We start from the raw sequence: 21,023 nt of genomic DNA, 5'->3' as shown, positions 1-21,023 counted from the left end.
CAGTGTTGCCTCTCACCTGGGGCGAAGAAGGCCAGATAGAGAACAAGACCCAGTAGGACCACCCAGGAGTAGGAGGTGGGACAGTAGTTATAGGCCCAGTACGTATTGACTCTCAGCTGGGTCGAGTTGGAACACCTGGTACAAGACAGTTATTGTATTGTAGCAACAGTAGTTATGTTATGGATAGAGGGGTACTATGAGTACAGTATTATAGAATAACCACTTCTCAAGCCTTCTTCAAGGAGTCTTATTCAACTCCTTCCACTAACCCCCTCCATCCCCTTCACAAACACACAACAAATAAGCCCACACACAGAGCACATTCTATGACTCACCTGCCCCCTGCTGCCCTATGCACAAACACACCCTCTCTCCCTCCCCTTAGTGCCTCCTGTAGCTCACCTGCCCAGGCTGCCTTCTCAGTGGAGGCTGTATTGACAGATACGTAGCTCACCTGCCCCAGGCTGCCTTCTCAGTGGAGGCTGTATTGACAGGTACACACGAGGAGGCGAACAGAGCTGTGCTGTTCTCACGGTAACAGAAGCCACACCCCGGGTCCAGCATACACGGCTCACACAGCCTGGGATGACAGGAGGATTGGACAGAGATGTCATAAACAGAGACAAGATCCTTGAGGAGGTATAACAGAACACATTTACTCGCTGTGAATGGAGAAGATGCTATCTTGAGCTATTTACTCTGATAACATTAGAATAATCTATGTCTGTGTGGGTGTACGTATTTGTGTGTGTGTTTGTGCATCCATGTGTGGGCATGCGTGAGTGTGTAGTGCGGCGAGCCGATTTCCGATTTCATTCACAGAGAGAGTAGCTCAATTTTTTTTTTTTAACAATTCACCTTTATTTAATCAGGTAGATCAGTTGAGAACAAGTTCTCATTTACAACTACGAGCTGGCCAAGATAAAGCAAAGCAGCGCGACAAAAACAACAACACAGAGTTACACATGGGATAAACAAATGTACAGTCAATAACACAATAAATCTATGTACAGTGTGTGCAAATGTAGTAAGATTAGGGAGGTAAGGCAATAAATAGGCCATAGTGGCGAAATAATTACAATTTAGCATTAACACTGGAGTGAGGGATGTGCAGATGATGATGTGCAAGTAGAGATACTGGGGTGCAAAAGAGCAAAAAAATGTATAACAATATGGGGATGAGGTAGTTAGGTAGGCTATTTACAGATGGGCTATGTACAGGTGCAATGATCGGTAAGCTGCTCTGACAGCTGATGCTTAAAGTTAGTGAGGGAGATATATGTCTCCAGCTTCAGTGATTTTTGATATTCGTTCCAGTCATTGGCAGCAGAGAACTGAAAGGAAAGGCGGCCAAAGGAGGTGTTGGCTTTGGGGATGACCAGTAAAATATACCTGCTGGAGCACGTGCTACGGGTGGGTGTTGCTATGGAGACCAGAGAGCTGAGAAAAGGCGGGGCTTTACCTAGCAAATACTTAAAGATGACCTGGAGCCAATGGGTTTAGCGACGAATATGTAGCGAGGGCCAGCCAACGAGAGCCAGCCAACAAGAGCATACAGGTCACAGTGGTGCGTAGTATATGGGGCTTTGGTGACAAAATGGATGGCACTGTGATAGACTGCATCCAATTTGTAGAGTGTTGTGTTGGAGGCTAGTTTGTAAATGACATCGCCGAAGTCAAGGATCGGTAGGATGGTCAGTTTTATGAGGGTATGTTTGGCAGTATGAGTGAAGGAGGCTTTGTTGCGAAATAGGAAGCCGATTCTAGATTTAATTTTGTATTGGAGATGCTTAATGTGAATCTGGAAGGAGAGTTTACAGTCTAACCAGACACCTAGGTATTTGTAGTTGTCCACATATTCTAAGTCAGAACCGTCCAGAGTAGTGATGCTAGGCGGGTGTGCAGGTAGCAATTGGTTGAAGAGCATTCATTTAGTTTTACTAGCATTTAAAAGCAGTTGAAGGCCACGGAAGGAGTGTTGTATGGCATTGAAGCTCGTTTGGAGGTTTGTTAGCACAGTGTCCAAAGAAGGGCCAGATGTATACAGAATGGTGTCATCTGCGTAGAGGTGGATCAGAGAATCACCAGCAGCAAGAGCAATATCATTGATATATACAGAGAAAAGAGTAGGCCCGAGAATTGAACCATGTGGCACTCCCATACAGACTGCCAGAGGTCCAGACAACAGCCCCCCCGATTTGACATACTGAACTCTGAGAAGTAGTTGGTGAACACGGCGAGGCAGTCATTAGAGAAACCAAGGCTATTGAGTCTGCTGATAAGAATGCGGTGATTGACAGAGTCGAAAGCCTTGGCCAGGTTGATGAAAACTTTTATCTATGGCGGTTATGATATCGTTTAGGACATTGAGCGTGGCTGAGGTGCACACGTGACCAGCTCGGAAACCAGATTCGATAGTGGTACGGTGGGATTCGAAATGGTCGGTGATCTGTTTGTTAACTTGACTTTCGAAGACTTTAGAAAGGCAGGACAGGATGGATATAGGTCTGTAACAGTTTGGGTCTAGAGTGTCTCCCCCTTTGAAGAGGGGAACGACCGCGGCAGCTTTCCAATCTTTGGGGATCTCAGACGATACGAAAAGAGGTTGAACAGGCTAGTAATAGGGGTTGCAACAATTTCAGCGCATAATTTTAGAAAGAGAGGGTCCAGATTGTCTAGCCCAGCTGATTTGTAGGGATCCAGATTTTGCAGCTCTTTCAGCACTTCAGCTAGAGTTGAAGTCGGAAGTTAACATACACCTCAGCCAAATACATTTAAACTCAGTTTTTCAAAATTCCTGACATTTAATCCTAGTAAAAACTCCCTGTTTTACGTCAGTTAGGATCAGCACTTTATTTTTAAGAATGTGAAATGTCAGAATAATAGTAGAGAGAATGATTTATTTCAGCTTTTATTTCTTTCATCACATTCCCAGTGGGTCAGAAGTTTACATACACTCAATTAGTATTTGGTAGCATTGCCTTTAAATTGTTTAACTTGGGTCAAACGTTTCAGGTAGCCTTCTACAAGCTTCCCACAATAAGTTGGGTGAATTTTGTCCCATTCCTCCTGACAGAGCTGGTGTAACTGAGTCAGGTTTGTAGATCTCCTTGCTCGCACACGCTTTTTCAGTTCTGCCCACACATTTTCTATAAGATTGAGGTCAGGGCTTTGCCACTCCAATACCTTGACCTTGTTGTCCTTAAGCCATTTGCCACAACTTTGGAAGTATGCTTGGGGTCATTGTCCATTTGGAAGACCCATTTGCGACCAAGCTTTAACTTCTTGACTGATGTCTTGAGATATTGCTTCAATATATCCAAATACTTTTCCATCCTCATGATGTCATCTATTTTGTGAAGTGCAACAGTCCCTCCTGTAGCAAAGTACCCCCACTACATGATGCTGTACCCCAGTGCTTCACGGTTGAGATGGTGTTCCTCGGCTTGCAAGCATCCCCCTTTTTCCTCCAAACATAACGATGGTCATTACGGCCAAACAGTTATATTTTTGTTTCATCAGACCAGAGGACATTTCTCGAAAAAGTACGATCTTTGTCCCCATGTGCGGTTGCAAACCGTAGTCTGGCTTTTTTATGGCGGTTTTGGAGCAGTGGCTTCTTCCTTGCTGAGTGGCCTTTCAGGTTATGTCAATATAGGACTCGTTTTACTATGGATATAGATACTTTTATACCTGTTTCCTCCAGCATCTTCACAAGGTCCTTTGCTGTTCTTCTGGGATTGATGTGCACTTTTTGCACCAAAGTACGTTCATTTCTAGGAGACAGAACGCGTATAATGTATACAAACAGCAGATGCGTACTACATTGGGTGGGGCGGGTTGCAGGAAAGTATATTTAGATCGTAGGTGGAAAGTGAGATTAAAATATAAAAAATATATATGAAAAAAAAACTATGAGACTGACTATTTACATGGGACAAGACGGGACAAGACAAACACACGTCCGACTGCTACGCCATTTAATGACAGAACAGCAAACCCATTCCGCCTGCATTAAAGACGAGTCAGACTCATTTAAGACAGTCTTGTTGTTGCAGCTGTGAGTGACCAGAGAGAGTGCTGGTAAATATACACTGGTGTTCAAAACATTAAGAACATCTTCCTATTCAGTTTCACCCCCTTTTGCCTTCAGAACAGCCTCAATTCGTCAGGGCAAGGACTTTACAATGTATTGAAAGCATTCCACGGGGATACTGGTCCATGTTGACTCCAATGCCTCCCACAGTTCTGTCAAGTTGGCTGGATGTCCTTTGGGTGGTGAACCATTCTTGATACACACAGGAAACTGTTGATTGTGAAAACCCCAGCAACATTGCAGTTCTTGACACACTCAAACCGGTGCGCCTGGCACCTCCTACCATACTCCATTCCACTTACAGTGCATTTGGAAAGTATTCAGACCCCTTTACTTTTTCCACATTTTGTTACGTTATACAGCTCTATTCTAAAATGGAACGGGGTATGGTAGGAGGTGCCTGGCACACCGGTTTGGAAAAAAAATCCTCAGCAAAAAAAAATCCTCAGCAATCTACACACAACACCCCATAATGACAAAGTGAAAACAGGTTTAGACATTTTTGCTAATTTATTAAACATAAATAGCTTATTTACATAAGTATTCAGACCCTTTGCTATGAGACTGGAAATTGAGCTCAGATGCATCCTGTTTCCATTGATCATCCTTGAGATGTTTCTACAACTTGATTGGAGTCCACCTGTGGTAAATTCAATTGATTGGACATGATTTGGAAAGGCGCACACCTGTCTATATAAGGTCCCACAGTTGACAGTGCATGTCAGAGCAAAAACCAAGCCATGAGGTCAAACGAATTGTCAGTAGAGCTCCGAGACAGGATTCTGTCGAGGCACAGATCTGGAGAAGGGTACCAAAAAATGTCTGCAGCATTGAAGGTCCCCAAGAACAGTGACCTCCATCATTCATAAATGAAAGAAGTTTGGAACCACCAAGACTCTTCCTAGAGCTTCCACTCCACCAATCAGGCCTTTATGGTAGAGTGGCCAGACGGAAGCCACACCTCAATAAAAGGCACAGCAGTGCGTTTGGAGTTTTCCAAAAGGCACCTAAAGACTCAGACCATGAGAAACAAGATTCTCTGGTCTGATGAAACCAAGATTGAACTCTTTGGCCTGAATGCCAAGTGTCACGTCTGGAGGAAACCGGGCACCATCTCTACAGTGAAGCATGGTGGTGGCAGCATAATGCTGTGGGGAGGTTTTTCAGCGGCAGGGACAGGGAGACTAGTCAGGATCGAGGACATCCTTGATTGGCCCAGCCAGAGCCAAAGACTTGAACCCGATCGAATATCTCTGGAGATACCTGAAAATAGCTGTGCCTCAACGCTCCCCATCCAACCTGACAAAGCTTGAGAGGATCTGCTAGAGAGGAATGGGAAAAACTCCCCAAATCAGGTGTGCCAAGCTTGTAGTGTCATACCCAAGAAGACTTCATGCTATAATCGCTGCCAAAAGTGCTTCAACAAAGTACTGAGTAAAGGGTCTGAATACTTATGTAAATGTAATATTTCATTTTTTGGTTTTTCATAAATTAGCAATAAATTCGAAAAACCTGTTTTTGCTTTGTCATTCTGGGGTATTGTGTGTAGTTTGATGATGAGGAAACAAATATGTAATCAATTTGAGAATAAGGCTGTAACGTAACAAAATGTTTAAAAAGTCAAGGGGTCTGATTACTTTCCGAAGGCACTGTAAATATTTTGTCTTACCCATTCACTCTCTGAATGGCACACATACACAATCCATGTCTCAATTGGCTCAAGGCTTAAAAATCATTATTTAACTTGTCTCCTCCTCTTCCTCTACACTGATTGAAGTGTAACATCAGTAAGGGATCATAGCTTTCACCTGGATCCACCTGGTCAGTCTATGTCATAAAGAGCAGGTGTTCCTGTTTTGTACACTCAGTCTACATGCTGTTGTGTAAATTAGGACAGAGAGTGGCTCAGTCTTTCACAGGGCAGACAGGGTCTCTTTCTCTCTTTCACCCTATCTCTCTCTCTCCATCATTTATATTAACAGAGACCCAACGCCTGTAGCACTGTCGCTAATAGAGTCTGTTGTTGCAGTTAAAATGAACCCCTGGTAGAATAAAAAAACAATCAGAGCAGAGATATTGGAATTATCTACTAGGTAAGTGTTCAGAAACATGTACAGCATGTACAATTAAATTGGAAATAACATTAATTTAATCCTAGATGGAAGAACAGGGAAAATGTATTAAGAAACAAACCCTGTAAAATGTTAATTTGTATTTGTATTTATTATGGATCCCCATTAGCTGCTACCTTTGCAGCAGCTACTCTTCCTAGGGTCCAGCAAAATTAAGGCATTATACACAACATATTAAGTGTGTCCTCAGGCCCCTACTCTACTACCACATGTCTATAATGGGTGTGATTAGTGTGTATGTTATGTGTTTACTGCATTCATGAGCTACTTGATGTGGAATAGTACTGTGCGTAGTACTGTGCGCCTCCCTTAGTCTTTTCTGGACTTGGGAACTGTGAAAAGACCTCTGGTGGCATGTCTTGTGGGGTATGCATGGGTGTCCGAGCTGTGTGCCAGTAGTTCAAACAGACAGCTTGGTGCAATACCTCTGTCAATACCTCTCACAAATACACGTAGCCAGGAGAGATTGACATGCATATTATTAATGTTAGCTCTCTGTTGTCGTGACGAGACTATCATTAAACTGATGACTGTTATTTATTGAATCAAACGAATTATGTTTAATTGTTACCCGATTAAATTAATCAAGTAACAATTAACTCATTAGGGAAGAGATGTTTTTTTTAAGAGAAGAGATGTTTAACAAGTTACTATCTCCCGACTTAAACTCTAAAGATATACCGATATCTCTTACATCAATAAAAGTCAAGTATGCACTATTACCTCATCAGTCTCATTCTGAACATTGCATAATCCGTGGATCCGCAAGAACCCTAGTGATTTTGAATATTCAGGACTACACAAATTGATTTAATCATTTATTTATTAACTAACTAAATAACAACACAGAATACCATACACATTTACATGAGGTAAAAGTCCCTAGTGGACTGATACGATATGACGGCTTGTTACACAATGGAAAGGGGGTGGGGAAAGACAAAGAGAGGGAGAGACAAAGAGAGTCAACTTATCGTACATGCATTTGAAACTACACTCACAGTAACCAGAATACTTAGCACCCTAACCACCACTCATTCGGATTAGAAATGCAATATATAATTACGCGTAGCCACTACCCCGTCTATGGGTAGTGGCTTGATGTAAGGCTCTGGTTGTCCACCAGAGGTCGCAATGTCCTTCTTAGTTGTAGAGCTTCTCTGCTTGAAGTGTTCGTTAGAATAGTTACTTCAGACGTACCAACAGTTGTATCAGAGGGGATTGTCTTCCTTCCCCCCTTGTGTCTTTAGTAAAAAATGTAGGACCATTTTTTCATGCACCACTCCACACTGAATGTTCTGGTCTAGTCTTTACCTTCTTCACTTGTGTTGAGAGTTTCAGAGTTTCTAACCATTTCGTAACGTTCAGCTCCCACTGTACGTCGGCTGGTCTGTAGAGTTTAAACCTTTTTCAGTTGTGTAGCCACCGCGCCACGCTGTCTGGTCTCAGTACAACGTTTCTAACCATTTCAACGTCTGGACCACAGCCTCATGTCTTTTTGGTCTTATAGTTTTAACCATTCGTGACGTCCGGTTTCCACCATCCATCTGCTTGGTCTCAATGGTTGATTATTCAAGGTTCAGCTCCCGACCACTTTACATGCCAGCAGCAACCCGGCAAGTTTTGGTCTGTATGTTGATTCTTAGCGAGTCCTTTTAAGCACTCTGGCCAAAGGGGCGTTCCGTCACGCTGACACGAACTCTGAGCTCACTTGGGCGTGGCTACTGACTGGGCACAAGTTTATAGGAAAAACAATGATCTAATTTATAATTCATTACAGTACAACGGTTTGATTTGTTTGATCTTAGCAATTTTTTCTTAGCTAGCTACATAGCCGTCTTTGTATCAAAGATAATTGTGTATTTAGATGTAATTATCGAGGTTAGCTAACCAGCTATTTTCGTCCTTCTAACGTAGTCAACACTGCTAGCTAGCCTACTTCACCAGCCAGCAGTACTGTATCATTTTAGTCAATAAGATTTTTTGCAACGTAAGCTTAACTTGCTGAACATTCGAGACGTGTAGTCCACTTGTCATTCAATCTCCTTTGCATTAGCGTAGCCTCTTCTGTAGCTGTCAACTGCGTTGGTACTTCCGGGTTGGAGCGAGTAGTCGCATTTCGCTTCGCTCCACAGGTAGTATTACATTTCATTTCATTTCATTACAGTACAACGGTTTGATTTGTTTGATCTTAGCAATTTTTTCTTAGCTAGCTACATAGCCGTCTTTGTATCAAAGATAATTGTGTAGTTTAGAGTAATTATCGAGGTTAGCTAGCCAGCTATTTTCGTCTTCTAACGTAGTCAACACTGCTAGCTAGCCAGCTAGCCAACTCCTACCGAATAGCGAATAGCAGCACTGTAGAAACTATTCATTACAACGGAACGACTTGATTAGTGTAGTGTTAGCTAGCTACATAGTTGTCTTTGCTGTCTTTGTATCTAAGATAATTGTGTAGTTTAGAGTAATTATCGAGGTTAGCTAGCCAGCTATTTTCGTACGCCGCGAGAGTACTTCCGGGTTGGAGCGAGTAGTCGCATTTCGCTTCGCTCCACAGGTAGTATTACATTTCATTTCATTACAGTACAACGGTTTGATTTGTTTGATCTTAGCAATTTTTTCTTAGCTAGCTACATAGCCGTCTTTGTATCAAAGATAATTGTGTAGTTTAGAGTAATTATCGAGGTTAGCTAGCAGCTATTTTCGTCCTTCTAACGTAGTCAACACTGCTAGCTAGCCTACTTCACCAGCCAGCAGTACTGTATCATTTTAGTCAATAAGATTTTTTGCAACGTAAGCTTAACTTGCTGAACATTCGAGACGTGTAGTCCACTTGTCATTCCAATCTCCTTTGCATTAGCGTAGCCTCTTCTGTAGCTGTCACTATGTGTCTGTCTATCCCTCTTCTCTCCTCTCTGCACAGACCAATACAAACGCTTCACACCGCGTGGCCGCTGCCACTCTAACCTGGTGGTCCCAGCGCGCACGACCCACGTGGAGTTCCAGGTCTCCGGCAGCCTCTGGAACTGCCGATCTGCGGCCAACAAGGCAGAGTTCATCTCAGCCTATGCTTCCCTCCAGTCCCTCGACTTCTTGGCACTGACGGAAACATGGATTACCACAGATAACACTGCTACTCCTACTGCTCTCTCCTCGTCTGCCCACGTGTTCTCGCACACCCCGAGAGCCTCTGGTCAGCGGTGTGGTGAACTGGATCCTCATCTCTCAAGTGGACATTCTCTTCTTTCTCCTGACCATCTGTCTATCGCTCCTTTGAATTCCATCTGTCACAGTTACCAGCCCTTTCAAGCTTAACATCCTTATCATTTATCGCCCTCAGGTTCCTTGGAGAGTTCATCAATGAGCTTGACTCCTTGATAAGTTCCTTTCCTGAGGATGGCTCACCTCTCACAGTTCTGGGTGACTTTAACCTCCCACGTTACCTTTGACTCATTCCTCTCTGCCTCCTTCTTTCCACTCTCTCTCTTTTGACCTCACCCTCTCACCTTCCCCCTACTCACAAGGCAGGCAATACGCTTGACCTCATCTTTACTAGATGCTGTTCTTCCACTAATCTCATTGCAACTCCCCTCCAAGTCTCCGACCACTACCTTGTACTCTTTTCCTCTCGCTCTCATCCAACACTTCCCACACTGCCCCTACTCGGATGGTATCGCGCGTCCCAACCTTCGCTCTCTCTCCCCGCTACTCTCTCCTCTTCCATCCTATCATCTCTTCCCTCTGCTCAAACCTTCTCCAACTATCTCCTGATTCTGCCTCTCAACCCTCTCTCCTCCCTTTCTGCATCTTTGACTCTCTATGTCCCCTATCCTCCAGGCCGGCTCGGTCTCCCCTCCTGCTCCGTGGCTCGACGACTCATTGCGAGCTCACAGAACAGTGCTCCGGGCAGCCGAGCGGAAATGGAGGAAAACTCGCCTCCCTGCGGACCTGGCATCCTTTCACTCCCTCCTCTCTACATTCTCCTCTTCTGTCTCTGCTGCTAAAGCCACTTTCTACCACTCTAATCAATTCAACATCTGCTCTAACCCTAGGAAGCTCTTTGCCACCTTCTTCCCTCCTGAATCCTCTCCCCCCCCCCCCCCCCCCCTCCTCCTCTCTGCGGATGACTTCGTCAACCATTTTGGAAAGAAGGTCGACGACATCCGATCCTCGTTTGCTAAGTCAAACGACACCGCTGGTTCTGCTCACACTGCCTAACCCTGTGCTTTGACCTCTTTCTCCCTCTCTCTCCAGATGAAATCTCGCGTCTTGTGACGGCCGCCGCCCAACAACCTGCCCGCTTGATCCTATCCCCTCCTCTCTTCTCCAGACCATTTCGGAGCCTTCTCCCTTACCTCACCTCGCTCATCAACTCATCCTTGACCGCTGGCTACGTCCCTTCCGTCTTCAAGAGAGCGAGAGTTGCACCCCTTCTGAAAAACCTACACTCGATCCCTTCCATGTCAAAACTACTGACCAGTATCCTTCTTTCTTTTCTCTCCAAAACTCTTGAATGTGCCGTCCTTGGCCAGCTCTCCTGCTATCTCTCTCAGAATGACCTTCTTGATCCAAATCAGTCAGGTTTCAAGACTAGTCATTCAACTGAGACTGCTCTTCTTGTGTCACGGAGGCGTCCGCACTGCTAAAGCTAACTCTCTCTCCTCTGCTCTCATCCTTCTAGACCTATCGGCTGCCTTTGATACTGTGAACCATCAGATCCTCCTCTCCACCCTCTCCGAGTTGGGCATCTCCGGCGCGGCCCACGCTTGGATTGCGTCCTACCTGACAGGTCGCTCCTACCAGGTGCGTGGAGAGAATCTGTCTCCGCACCACGTGCTCTCACCACTGGTGCTCCCCAGGGCTCTGTTCTAGGCCCTCTCCTATTCTCGCTATACACCAAGTCACTTGGCTCTGTCATATCCTCACATGGCCTCTCCTATCATTGCTATGCAGACGACACACAATTAATTCTCTCCTTTCCCCTTCTGATAACCAGGTGGCGAATCGCATCTCTGCATGTCTGGAGACATATCAGTGTGGATGACGGATCACCACCTCAAGCTGAACCTCGGCAAGACGGAGCTGCTCTTCCCTCCGGGAAGGACTGCCCGTTCCATGATCTCGCCATCACGGTTGACAACTCCATTGTGTCCTCCTCCCAGAGTGCTAAGAACCTTGGCGTGATCCTGGACAACACCCTGTCGTTCTCAACTAACATCAAGGCGGTGACCCGTTCCTGTAGGTTCATGCTCTACAACATTCGCAGAGTACGACCCTGCCTCACACAGGAAGCGGCGCAGGTCCTAATCCAGGCACTTGTCATCTCCCGCCTGGATTACTGCAACTCGCTGTTGGCTGGGCTCCCTACCTGTGCATTAAACCCTACAACTCATCCAGAACGCCGCAGCCCGTCTGGTGTTCAACCTTCCAAGTTCTCTTCACGTCACCCCGCTCCTCGCTCTCTCCACTGGCTTCCAGTTGAAGCTCGCATCCGCTACAAGACCATGGTGCTTGCCTACGGAGCTGTGAGGGGAACGGCACCTCCGTACCTTCAGGCTCTGATCAGGCCCTACACCCAAACAAGGGCACTGCGTTCATCCACCTCTGGCCTGCTCGCCTCCCTACCTCTGAGGAAGTACAGTTCCCGCTCAGCCCAGTCAAAACTGTTCGCTGCTCTGGCACCCCAATGGTGGAACAAACTCCCTCACGACGCCAGGTCAGCGGAGTCAATCACCACCTTCCAGAGACACCTGATACCCCACCTCTTTAAGGAATACCTAGGATAGGATAAAGTAATCCTTCTAACCCCCCCTCCCCCTTAAAAGAGTTAGATGGCTAAATGACTTAAATGTAAATGTAAATGTATTGTAAAGTGGTTGTTCCAGTGGATATCATAAGGTGAATGCACCAATTTGTAAGTCGCTCTGGATAAGAGCGTCTGCTAAATGACTTAAATGTAAATGTAAATGTAAATAAGGCCAAAATCACATTGCTATCTTCACAAAAGTATTTTCATATTTAATCATATATTTTAGTATCCTCAACTTGCTCAATTTCCACATTATTCATTACAATATTTAGTTGAGATTTAGGGTTTAGTGAATGATTTGTTCCAAATACAAAGCTTTTAGTTTTTGAAATATTCAGGATGAACGTAGTCCTTGCCACCCATTCCGAAACTAACTGCAGCTCTTTGTTAACTGTTGTCGTAATTTCAGTCGCTGTGGTAGCTGTCGTGTATAGTGTTGAGTCATCCGCATACATAGACACACTGGCTTTACTCAAAACCAGTGGCATGTCGTTAGTAAAGATTGAAAAGAGTAAGGGGCCTAAACAGCTGCCCTGGGGAATTCCTTATTCTACCTGGATTTTATTGGAGGCTTCCATTAAAGAACACCCTCATTAGTGACCATGTTTCAATTCATGGTGGATCAGGTTCATACTGAGATTTTTTTTTACCCCTGCACTTAACAATAAAGTGATGTACATATGTCAATGTTACCTTCAGAACATGTTTATTTGATTTTTACCCCCCTTTTCTCTCAATTTCGTCATATCCAATTACGATCTTGTCTCATCGCTGCAACTCCCCAACTGCCTCGGGAGAGGCGAAGGTCGAGCCTGCTTAACCCGGAACACCGTTCTGCAGGCACCCGGCATGCCACAAGGAGTCGCTAGAGCGTGATGAGATAAGTAAAGCCCCTCCGGCCCCTCCCCTAACCCGGACGATGCTGGGCCAATTGTGCGCCACCCTATGGGACTCCCGGTCACGGCCGGTTATAACACAACCTGGGATCAAACCCGGGTCTGTGGTGACGCTTCAAGCACTGCGATGCAGTGTCTTAGACCACTGCGCCACTCGGGAGGCCCCCCAGAACATTACACTTAACCATTAATATTCAGAATAGTACGGCATAGTCAGTATTGTGTCGGACAGTAGACTACAGTGCAGATAGAGTACAGTATAATACAGTAGTAGAGTAGGGAGTACTCACAGGTGTCTGTTGCAGGTGGAGTTGACCATTGAGGGGTCAGTGGGGTGGAGGGTGACAGGAGGGGTGTGTTGGGCAGATAGCAGAAACCCAATGGCCAGCAGAGACAGACTCAGACATGTACCTAGGAGAAACAACACAGTCATACACATAGTCTAACCAAACAGTGTACTGCTTTAGACATAATATGGGTTACGACTAGTGTCTGTGTAGTTACATGTATTACAATTTCACATAGTCCATGTAATTCCATTAAAATCTATCTGTGGAGCTATCTGTGAAACGTATACTGTGATCCAATATGCCATCTATTCACATACACTAAATGTGTCCCTGAATCATCAGGATCCATGCGTTCATCTTTACCCTGACCCTCTGACCCTTACCAATGATGCTCCCCAGGGTGAGTTTCCTGCGGCCAACCCTCTCCACTAGCCACACCCCCAGTAGGGTGAACAGAAAGTTGGTGAAGGCTGTGACCCCAGCCAACCAGATGGCCACCTTGTCATCCCGCACTCCCGACATCTGCAGGATGGTGGCGCCGTAGTACCTGCACACAGAGGACAGGATACGGTCATCATCAGACACCACATGGCTACCATGTAAAGAGAGAGTTTGGCTAACTTTGACACTAGCTGGACGCCATGTTGATGCACAAAGACAATAGGGTGGTGGCCACTATCTGGCCATGCTGGAAAGAACAGCCAGGTAGTAATGTCCTTCTGGAATGGCCATCTACAGACTATTGAGGACAGGACAGGAAACCCAAAGGTCATTTCGATTGTGTGTTGTATTGCATTGGATTGTCCCTCTCATGCCAATAAAGCTTGAGAGAGCGAAACAGAACTAGGGAACAGATTGAAAGAGACAGATCATCATGTGCTAATGATTCTCTCCATCGAGAAGAGGTACACTCCATTATGTTCTTTAGTTGAGTGGCCACCAATCAATCACTGGTAAGGCAATCAACCCGAAATAGACACAATGAGACGAGTCTCCATCCATCCACCCCCTTCACTCTTGTATCTGCCTGTGTCCCAAATGGCACCCTAATCCCTAAAATAGTGCACTACTTTTGACCTGGACCCATAGGGCTCTGGACAAAGGTAGTGCACTATGTAGGGAATAGGGTGCCGTTTGGGAAGCAAACACTCTGGTGTCACTGTCTAATTAAAGTGCCACTTCTCTGCCTGAAGGATGCTGAACTCTTCAATTAGGCAGATTACACCTCATCAAGCTCAACAGACAGGGCCTCTAAACATTCTCTCCTTGACTTGCTTCATTGCTAGGGCGCCAGGTGATATAGACGGGGGAGGAAGACCCTAGCCCTGTGGAACTTGTAGACGCCCAGAGAGCAGCTGAAGGTAGAAGTTGCCACAGATCTAGGATCAGATTACCCTACAGTGACTGACAAAAAGAAATTGGACCGCATATCAGTGGTTAAGGGAAACTACCTCCCTCACAAGGCAGCATCCCAGCCGCTGTAGAAAAACACTGTCTACTCTCCGGGTTAAATGCGAAAATACAGACACTCTGGAACGCAACGCAACGATTCGTACCAAAAAAGACGAGAGGAATACATTCATTAAAAAAGCGAAAAATAAAAGCCATTCCTTCGCTTTCTCTCTTGCTCCCTCACTTTGTCACTCATTCTCTGCAAGGAGCAGTGAATTAGCATTTGTTTTTCCATCTCTTGAAAAGCATCTGCACCCGTCTGCTCTTTTTCAAAACAAAACACTCCTACCGATTGCCTATTTGCATAAATCTTTCCTTTATGTAAGTCAGCCAACATCTCAACTTGAGACTAAGTTCAATACTTCAGAGTAAAAGTACAGGTGTAAGGGGTCACGAGGACCACACACAGGGTCAATACAAGTCAAGCAAAGCCAAGGGCAATAGCCACATGCAGCGATCTAACATGTTGGGCGGAAGGCAACAAAGCCGCCTGATTTCTGTCTCGCCTCTCAGAGGCTTTCAATCTCAGTATGCATCTGCCCACACACACACAGAAACACAGTATGACTGATAAGGGGTTTGTAGTAGCATCGGGTGTAAAAGCTCTCTGCAGTAAAGGCCCGCTAAGCTCCATCTCAGGTCTTAATCAGATTGATTAAGAAGCAGCAAGGCCAGCCGGAAGGGAAGCACAGCTAACCTGCCCAGCCAGCTACCTTCTGCTCTAACAGAACACAGCATCACCACCACACCACATCAACAAACATGATATAACCAGCTACAAAGAGTGCTGTAAATAAGTGTAAATTGAAACACTTCCAACATGGCATCCAAATACTGCCATAATACAGACTATTGGGTGGAAACCACATGGTGCCAGTGAAAAATCATAGTCTCAAACAGAGTTAGCCAAATTGTGTGTATCTTTAGGCTCTGGGTCCATTCCAGAAATGTGGGGAAAAAACGGATTTCTTTTTGTGGGTGAGACCACCTCCCAGGCCACTTGCAGAGGGAAGATTGAACCTTCCCCGGTCTCTTCTAACGATGAAGCTGCAGGTTCATTCTTGGACTCCCGGGGAGCTCACAGCCCAATTATATAAATTACACTGCCCACTAAAACATTCTGCTAACAACGTCCATGTGGCCCTCTATCACATGTGGTGAGATGGTCAAATGGCGATGGTACTGTAGATTGTAGATAATAACAGCCTGTGCTAATTGAAACGGCTGTGTTCAATTTGTAATTAAATGTAATACATTATAGACCAGGGTAACTACTCTGAACTGGACACAGATGGCAGTACAGATGTCATTTGTCATTTCTGACAAATCTGGAAGGTCTCAGACACTCAATAAAGCTGTCATTCATAAAAACAACATTCAAATGATATAGCCTATGTATGACGACCGGAGTGGACGAGAAGTCTGAAGCTCTGTAGCCAAAACTGCTATTAATCCAACACAAAAAAAAATACCCAGGGTTTATGCAGTAAGACTTAGGGCTGTTGCAGTGACCGTATTACCACCACACCGGCAGTCATGAGTCATGACCACAGTATAATTCTACGTGACCGTTGAGTCAGGGTAATCTCCTCTTATGCACTCTGGACATGTGTTAGTAGTACCCAACTCTATAATGATCATCAGGTCGCTAATGGCCGGGTACTCAGGACTCTATTGTCCCTCTAAGCACTCTGACATCAATGCAAATGCAATTGAAAATCACATCAAACACACGAAACAGTATCGTGCTTTAAAACTAACCTCACTGTGATTTATCAATTTGAAGAAAGAAGGTTGAAACTGAGTGAAAAACATGATCGTTGTGGATGCTGTTTCAAAGCCTAACACAACAAAATGGACAGTGTTTTCTAAGGTGATGATTCATTCAAAACACCTATATGCATATTAGAGCTTATGCATCTGCATAGGCCTATATGTGAGCCCAAGCCCCCAAAAAACGGAATTAAAATGATTGTGCCATTATACAATACATAGCCTACCGCATATTACACAAACAATTAAAATAAATACTGATTTAAGCTATCTCTGATACATAATTGGTCAATTCTAACTTAAACAAATTCAGAGTTAGCCTACAATTACAGTGAATTTGTATTGGATTAAGAATAGCCTAGTAATAGGGCGATAGCCTAATTAATAGGCTGACACATTACCTTTTGCTACAGAATATCTCACTACCATGCGTTTCCATCTGCTCCCCTCTCTCCATCATTCCTTTCTGCAGCATGAAGAGAGAGGGGCTGCCAACAGTTTAATGTAAACATGTTACTATCGATGTTCCAGAACAGATTTCACTTGCTTTCCCAAATCAAGCACTGGGTAGCTACAGGAACAGAGTTGGAGAGCCCATGGCATACAGAGGTTGGGCGGAATATCACCTGTCACGCGGCAAAATAACCGGAGTTAGCTACCTGACATGAGTGAAACGAACCGGCCCCTATTCGCTATTCGAGTGCATACGGATTAAATGTATTTTTTCTCTTGCCACTGTTCCTGCCCATTTGATAATGGGTCATTCTAAATCGAAACAAATTTGACATATTATTAAAGACAATATTAAATTGAGAATAGTCTGTTGAGTGAAAATATGATAACTTGACGAGAGAACAGTGTGTGCAGCCTGAGGCAAGGAACAGAGCACAATCTTTTTTTTGTGACTTTCGCAAATCATCAATAGCCTAAAGTCGCTTCATGCAGCCTATATATCTTTTGATTTCTAAGGAATTCTATGGTTTGTATCATTCACAACTAAAGTTGCCAAATAACTCTAGCATATAGGACCCGTTTCAAATCATCACTTCTATGCTCAAAATAGCCACTTCATATGTGCACTCTCGCTCTGGAACGGGAAAAATATCCTTTCTATTTTATTCAGCTAAGTTCAGTTATATTCTTCTTACTATAAAATCATTTAACATAAAATAATGGCAAGAGACTTATGAGCATGTCTTGTCTGCTAAATGAACAAGGCTACAGCCTATGACATGGTTCATAGCCAGATAACAATCAGTAGGGCAACTCATATTCTGTTCTTTTGAAATACATTTTCTTCGTATCATAATGTTTCTTTAAACCTGCATAAAATAAATAATGGATTTACTGTGATGGTGTATATTCAATTCAAATGTAGATGTTCCAAAGGCGGCTTCAGCAGCTTGCATGCGTGGAGGCCTAGAGATGCCAAACGTGTTTATGTTAATTAATGCTCAATTACCGTGAAACCGCATGGACACAATAACAGACTTACCACAGTGTGATAATCTGGATCAAAGCTGAGAGAGCGAGTGAGAGAGAGAATAAAGAAAAGAGGAGAGAATTCTTGTTCTCCGTATGGGAGAAAAAAAAGGGAAGCCAGTTCCATTCACCATGGTAACCACCATCTTTAATAAATGATATCTAGTAATAGGTCAGAGATATGCCATGGACATGTTCAATTACAACCCTCTAACACACCCTTCAGCACACGCACACCCTTCCGCACCCCACAAACGCACACCCCTCTACATCCATCTATAGCCCTGTACACCTGAGGTCTGTGGGGATCACTTGGGCCAAGTGTAGGATAGGGACAAATACACAGGACTGTTCCATATATTGGTCTGAGAGTGAACTCTAGAATGCAAATAGTACAAGACACCACAAGACGCCATACAGCCAAGAGAAAGACAGGAAGATGGAGAAGAGACGAGAGAGGTAGATAGTCACTTCCTCCTCCGTTTCAGTCTGAGTGACTGAGTGAGAGTCATCAAGTGTAATAATCAAGTCTTCCACTGCATTAGCTGTGGTGCTTATGCTCAAATTGTGCGGCAACAACTGCTGTAATGCATTTTCAGGCTGTTACTCTGTGACTATTACATGATTACATTCTCTCAGTGTAAGAGGGTGCACTTATGCAAGTATAACAAGCTCAATAGGCACGTCACAGTGGAGTGGACAGACAAACAAATCATTACATAAACAAGAAACACTAATCTCCTACTTGAGATGTTAAGAAAAAAGTCTAGCTAGATAAACATTGGCTGACTGATTGGGTTTGAAGAAGGACACACAAGCTGGCTCTTGAAAACCAAAACACAGAAGGTGACATGGTAGACTGTAGATTGTGTAAATACAAAAAAACACCACAACTACAACAGCAGCGTAAACAAGATTCCAGTGTGTCACCAACACTGACCCCTTGATCTTCTCCAAGATGATCGACAGATCCAAGATGGAGGTTATATAACAGAGTGGCACCCTATTCACTATAGGCGCTGGTCAAAAGCAGTGCACTATATAGGGAATATTCCATTTCAGATTGTGCCCGTGGCTGTATGTGATGTGAGAGGATCAGGCAGAAGGTGTGAAATGGCCTTCAGAACCTCTGTTCTAAAAATGGAACTTGCACTCTGTCTGCACTCCACTGGCTATCCTCCGCCGTATATCCACTTCACACCTTTCTCCTCTCTCCACTCCGACATGAAGACAAGGTGACAACAAAGATGTCAGAGAGAGGGGAGGAAGAGAGAGTGGAGGAGGGGACAGAGGGGGATGAGGTGGAGTATGAGGAATGGAATGTCAGGGTGGAAGGGAGAAGGATGGAAGTGGTGTCTGCAGGAGATGTGTGTGTGCACTCATCTCTGAGGCTTGGGTGCAAGGGTAAAAGACAGATAGGTGTATGAGAGGAAGAAAATAAAGAGAGGAGGGGGCCTGTATGTGTCTGTGTGTGACCTGGAGTTAATCACATGGCCAGGAAGAACTCCGGTACAATAAATTCTACTCATGAGAAAGAAAATGTTTCCCCCTCACCTCTCCTCTTTCTCCCTCTCGTCTTCCTCCTCACCCCTCTGCTCCCCTCTCACCTCACTCTGACTGTCACGACTTTCGCCGAAGTCGGTCCCTCTCCTTGTTTGGGCGGTGTTCTTCTAGCCATCGCCGATCCACAATTCATTTTCCATTTGTTTTGTCTTGTCTTCCCACACACCTGGTTTCAATTCCATCATTACATGTTGTGTATTTAACCCTCTGTTCCCCCCCATGTCCTTGTCCGGAATTGTTTATTTTGTAGTGCTTGTGCACGTTATGCTGGTGTGTATAGGGTTTTGTTTACCCATTGTATTTATTGTTCTGTTAACGGTGGTTTTATTTATTAAACTGCGCCGTTGTAAATCAGTTTTTGCTCTCTTGCGCCTGACTTCTCTGCCGCCAGTACGCACCCTCTACACTGACTACCTGTCGTGCTCCAGTTCATTTCACTCTAAAGGTGAGCGGGACATAAATTGTTCACTTACGGCTGACATTTACAAATGCATTACTGGAGCTTCATTGAATATGCTCCCGATTGAAAAGGATTAAAGAAGGAAAGAGAGAGCAAGCTGAAAAGCCCACTCCCTCCCAAGAGATAGGGTGTCATTTGGGACGCATATTCTATTTCCTACATAGCGCACTACTTTTGACCAGGGCTGAGAGGGCTCTGGTCAAAAGTAGTGCAATATATATACAGTGGGGCAAAAAAGTATTTAGTCAGCCACCAATTGTGCAAGTTCTCCCACTTAAAAAGATGAGAGAGGCCTGTAATTTTCATCATAGGTACACTTCAACTATGACAGACAAAATGAGAAAAAAAATCCAGAAAATCACATTGTAGGATTTTTTTATAATTATTTTGCAAATTATGTGAGAAATAAGTATTGGTCACCTACAAACAAGCAGATTTTGCTCTCACAGACCTGTAACTTCTTCTTTAAGGCTCCTCTGTCCTCCACTCGTTACCTGTATTAATGTACCTGTTTAACTTGTTATCAGTATAAAAGACACCTGTCCACAACCTCAAACAGTCACACTCCAAAACTCCACTATGCCAGACCAAAGACTGTCAAAGGACACCAGAAACGAAATTTGACCTGCACCAGGCTGGAAGACTGAAACTCTGCAATAGGTAAGCAGTTGGTTGAAGAAATCAACTGTGGGAGCAATTATTAGGAAATGGAAGCATACAAGACACTGATAATCTCCCTCATCTGGGGCTCCACGCAAGAATCTCACCCCTGGGGTCAAATGATCACAAGAATGGTGAGCAAAAATCCCAGAACCCAACGGGGACCTAGTGAATGACCTGCAGAGAGCTGGACCAAAGTAACAAACCGCCTACCATCAGTAACACACTACGCCGCCAGGGACTCAAATCCTGCAGTGCAAGACGTGTCCCCCTGCTTAAGTCAGTACATGTCCAGGCCCGTCTGAAGTTTGCTAGAGAGCATTTGGATGATCCAGAAGAAGATTGGGATGAATGTCATATGGCAGATGAAACAATAGAACTTTTGTAAAAACTCAACTCGTCGTGTTTGG

General features: G+C 44.5%; 1 protein-coding gene across 1 annotated transcript in view; it reads right to left on the bottom strand.

Annotated features, from left to right (window-relative positions):
• Positions 1 to 21,023, bottom strand: part of LOC111951156 (proton myo-inositol cotransporter) — a 65,435-nt gene that overhangs the window by 1,285 nt on the left and 43,127 nt on the right. The window contains exons 5-8 of the mRNA XM_023969196.2: positions 13,607 to 13,770; positions 13,224 to 13,344; positions 455 to 580; positions 17 to 135 (exon numbers count right to left, since the gene is read on the bottom strand). Of these exons, the coding sequence (XP_023824964.1) occupies positions 17 to 135; positions 455 to 580; positions 13,224 to 13,344; positions 13,607 to 13,770 (530 nt within the window). The remainder of the gene's footprint in view (positions 1 to 16; positions 136 to 454; positions 581 to 13,223; positions 13,345 to 13,606; positions 13,771 to 21,023) is intronic.

This window comes from Salvelinus sp. IW2-2015, linkage group LG3 (assembly GCF_002910315.2).
Source record: "Salvelinus sp. IW2-2015 linkage group LG3, ASM291031v2, whole genome shotgun sequence".
In the NCBI taxonomy this organism is placed as follows: domain Eukaryota; kingdom Metazoa; phylum Chordata; class Actinopteri; order Salmoniformes; family Salmonidae; genus Salvelinus; species Salvelinus sp. IW2-2015.
The sequence above is the reverse complement of the archived record's forward strand: the minus strand, read 5'-3'. Positions and strand labels throughout refer to the sequence as shown.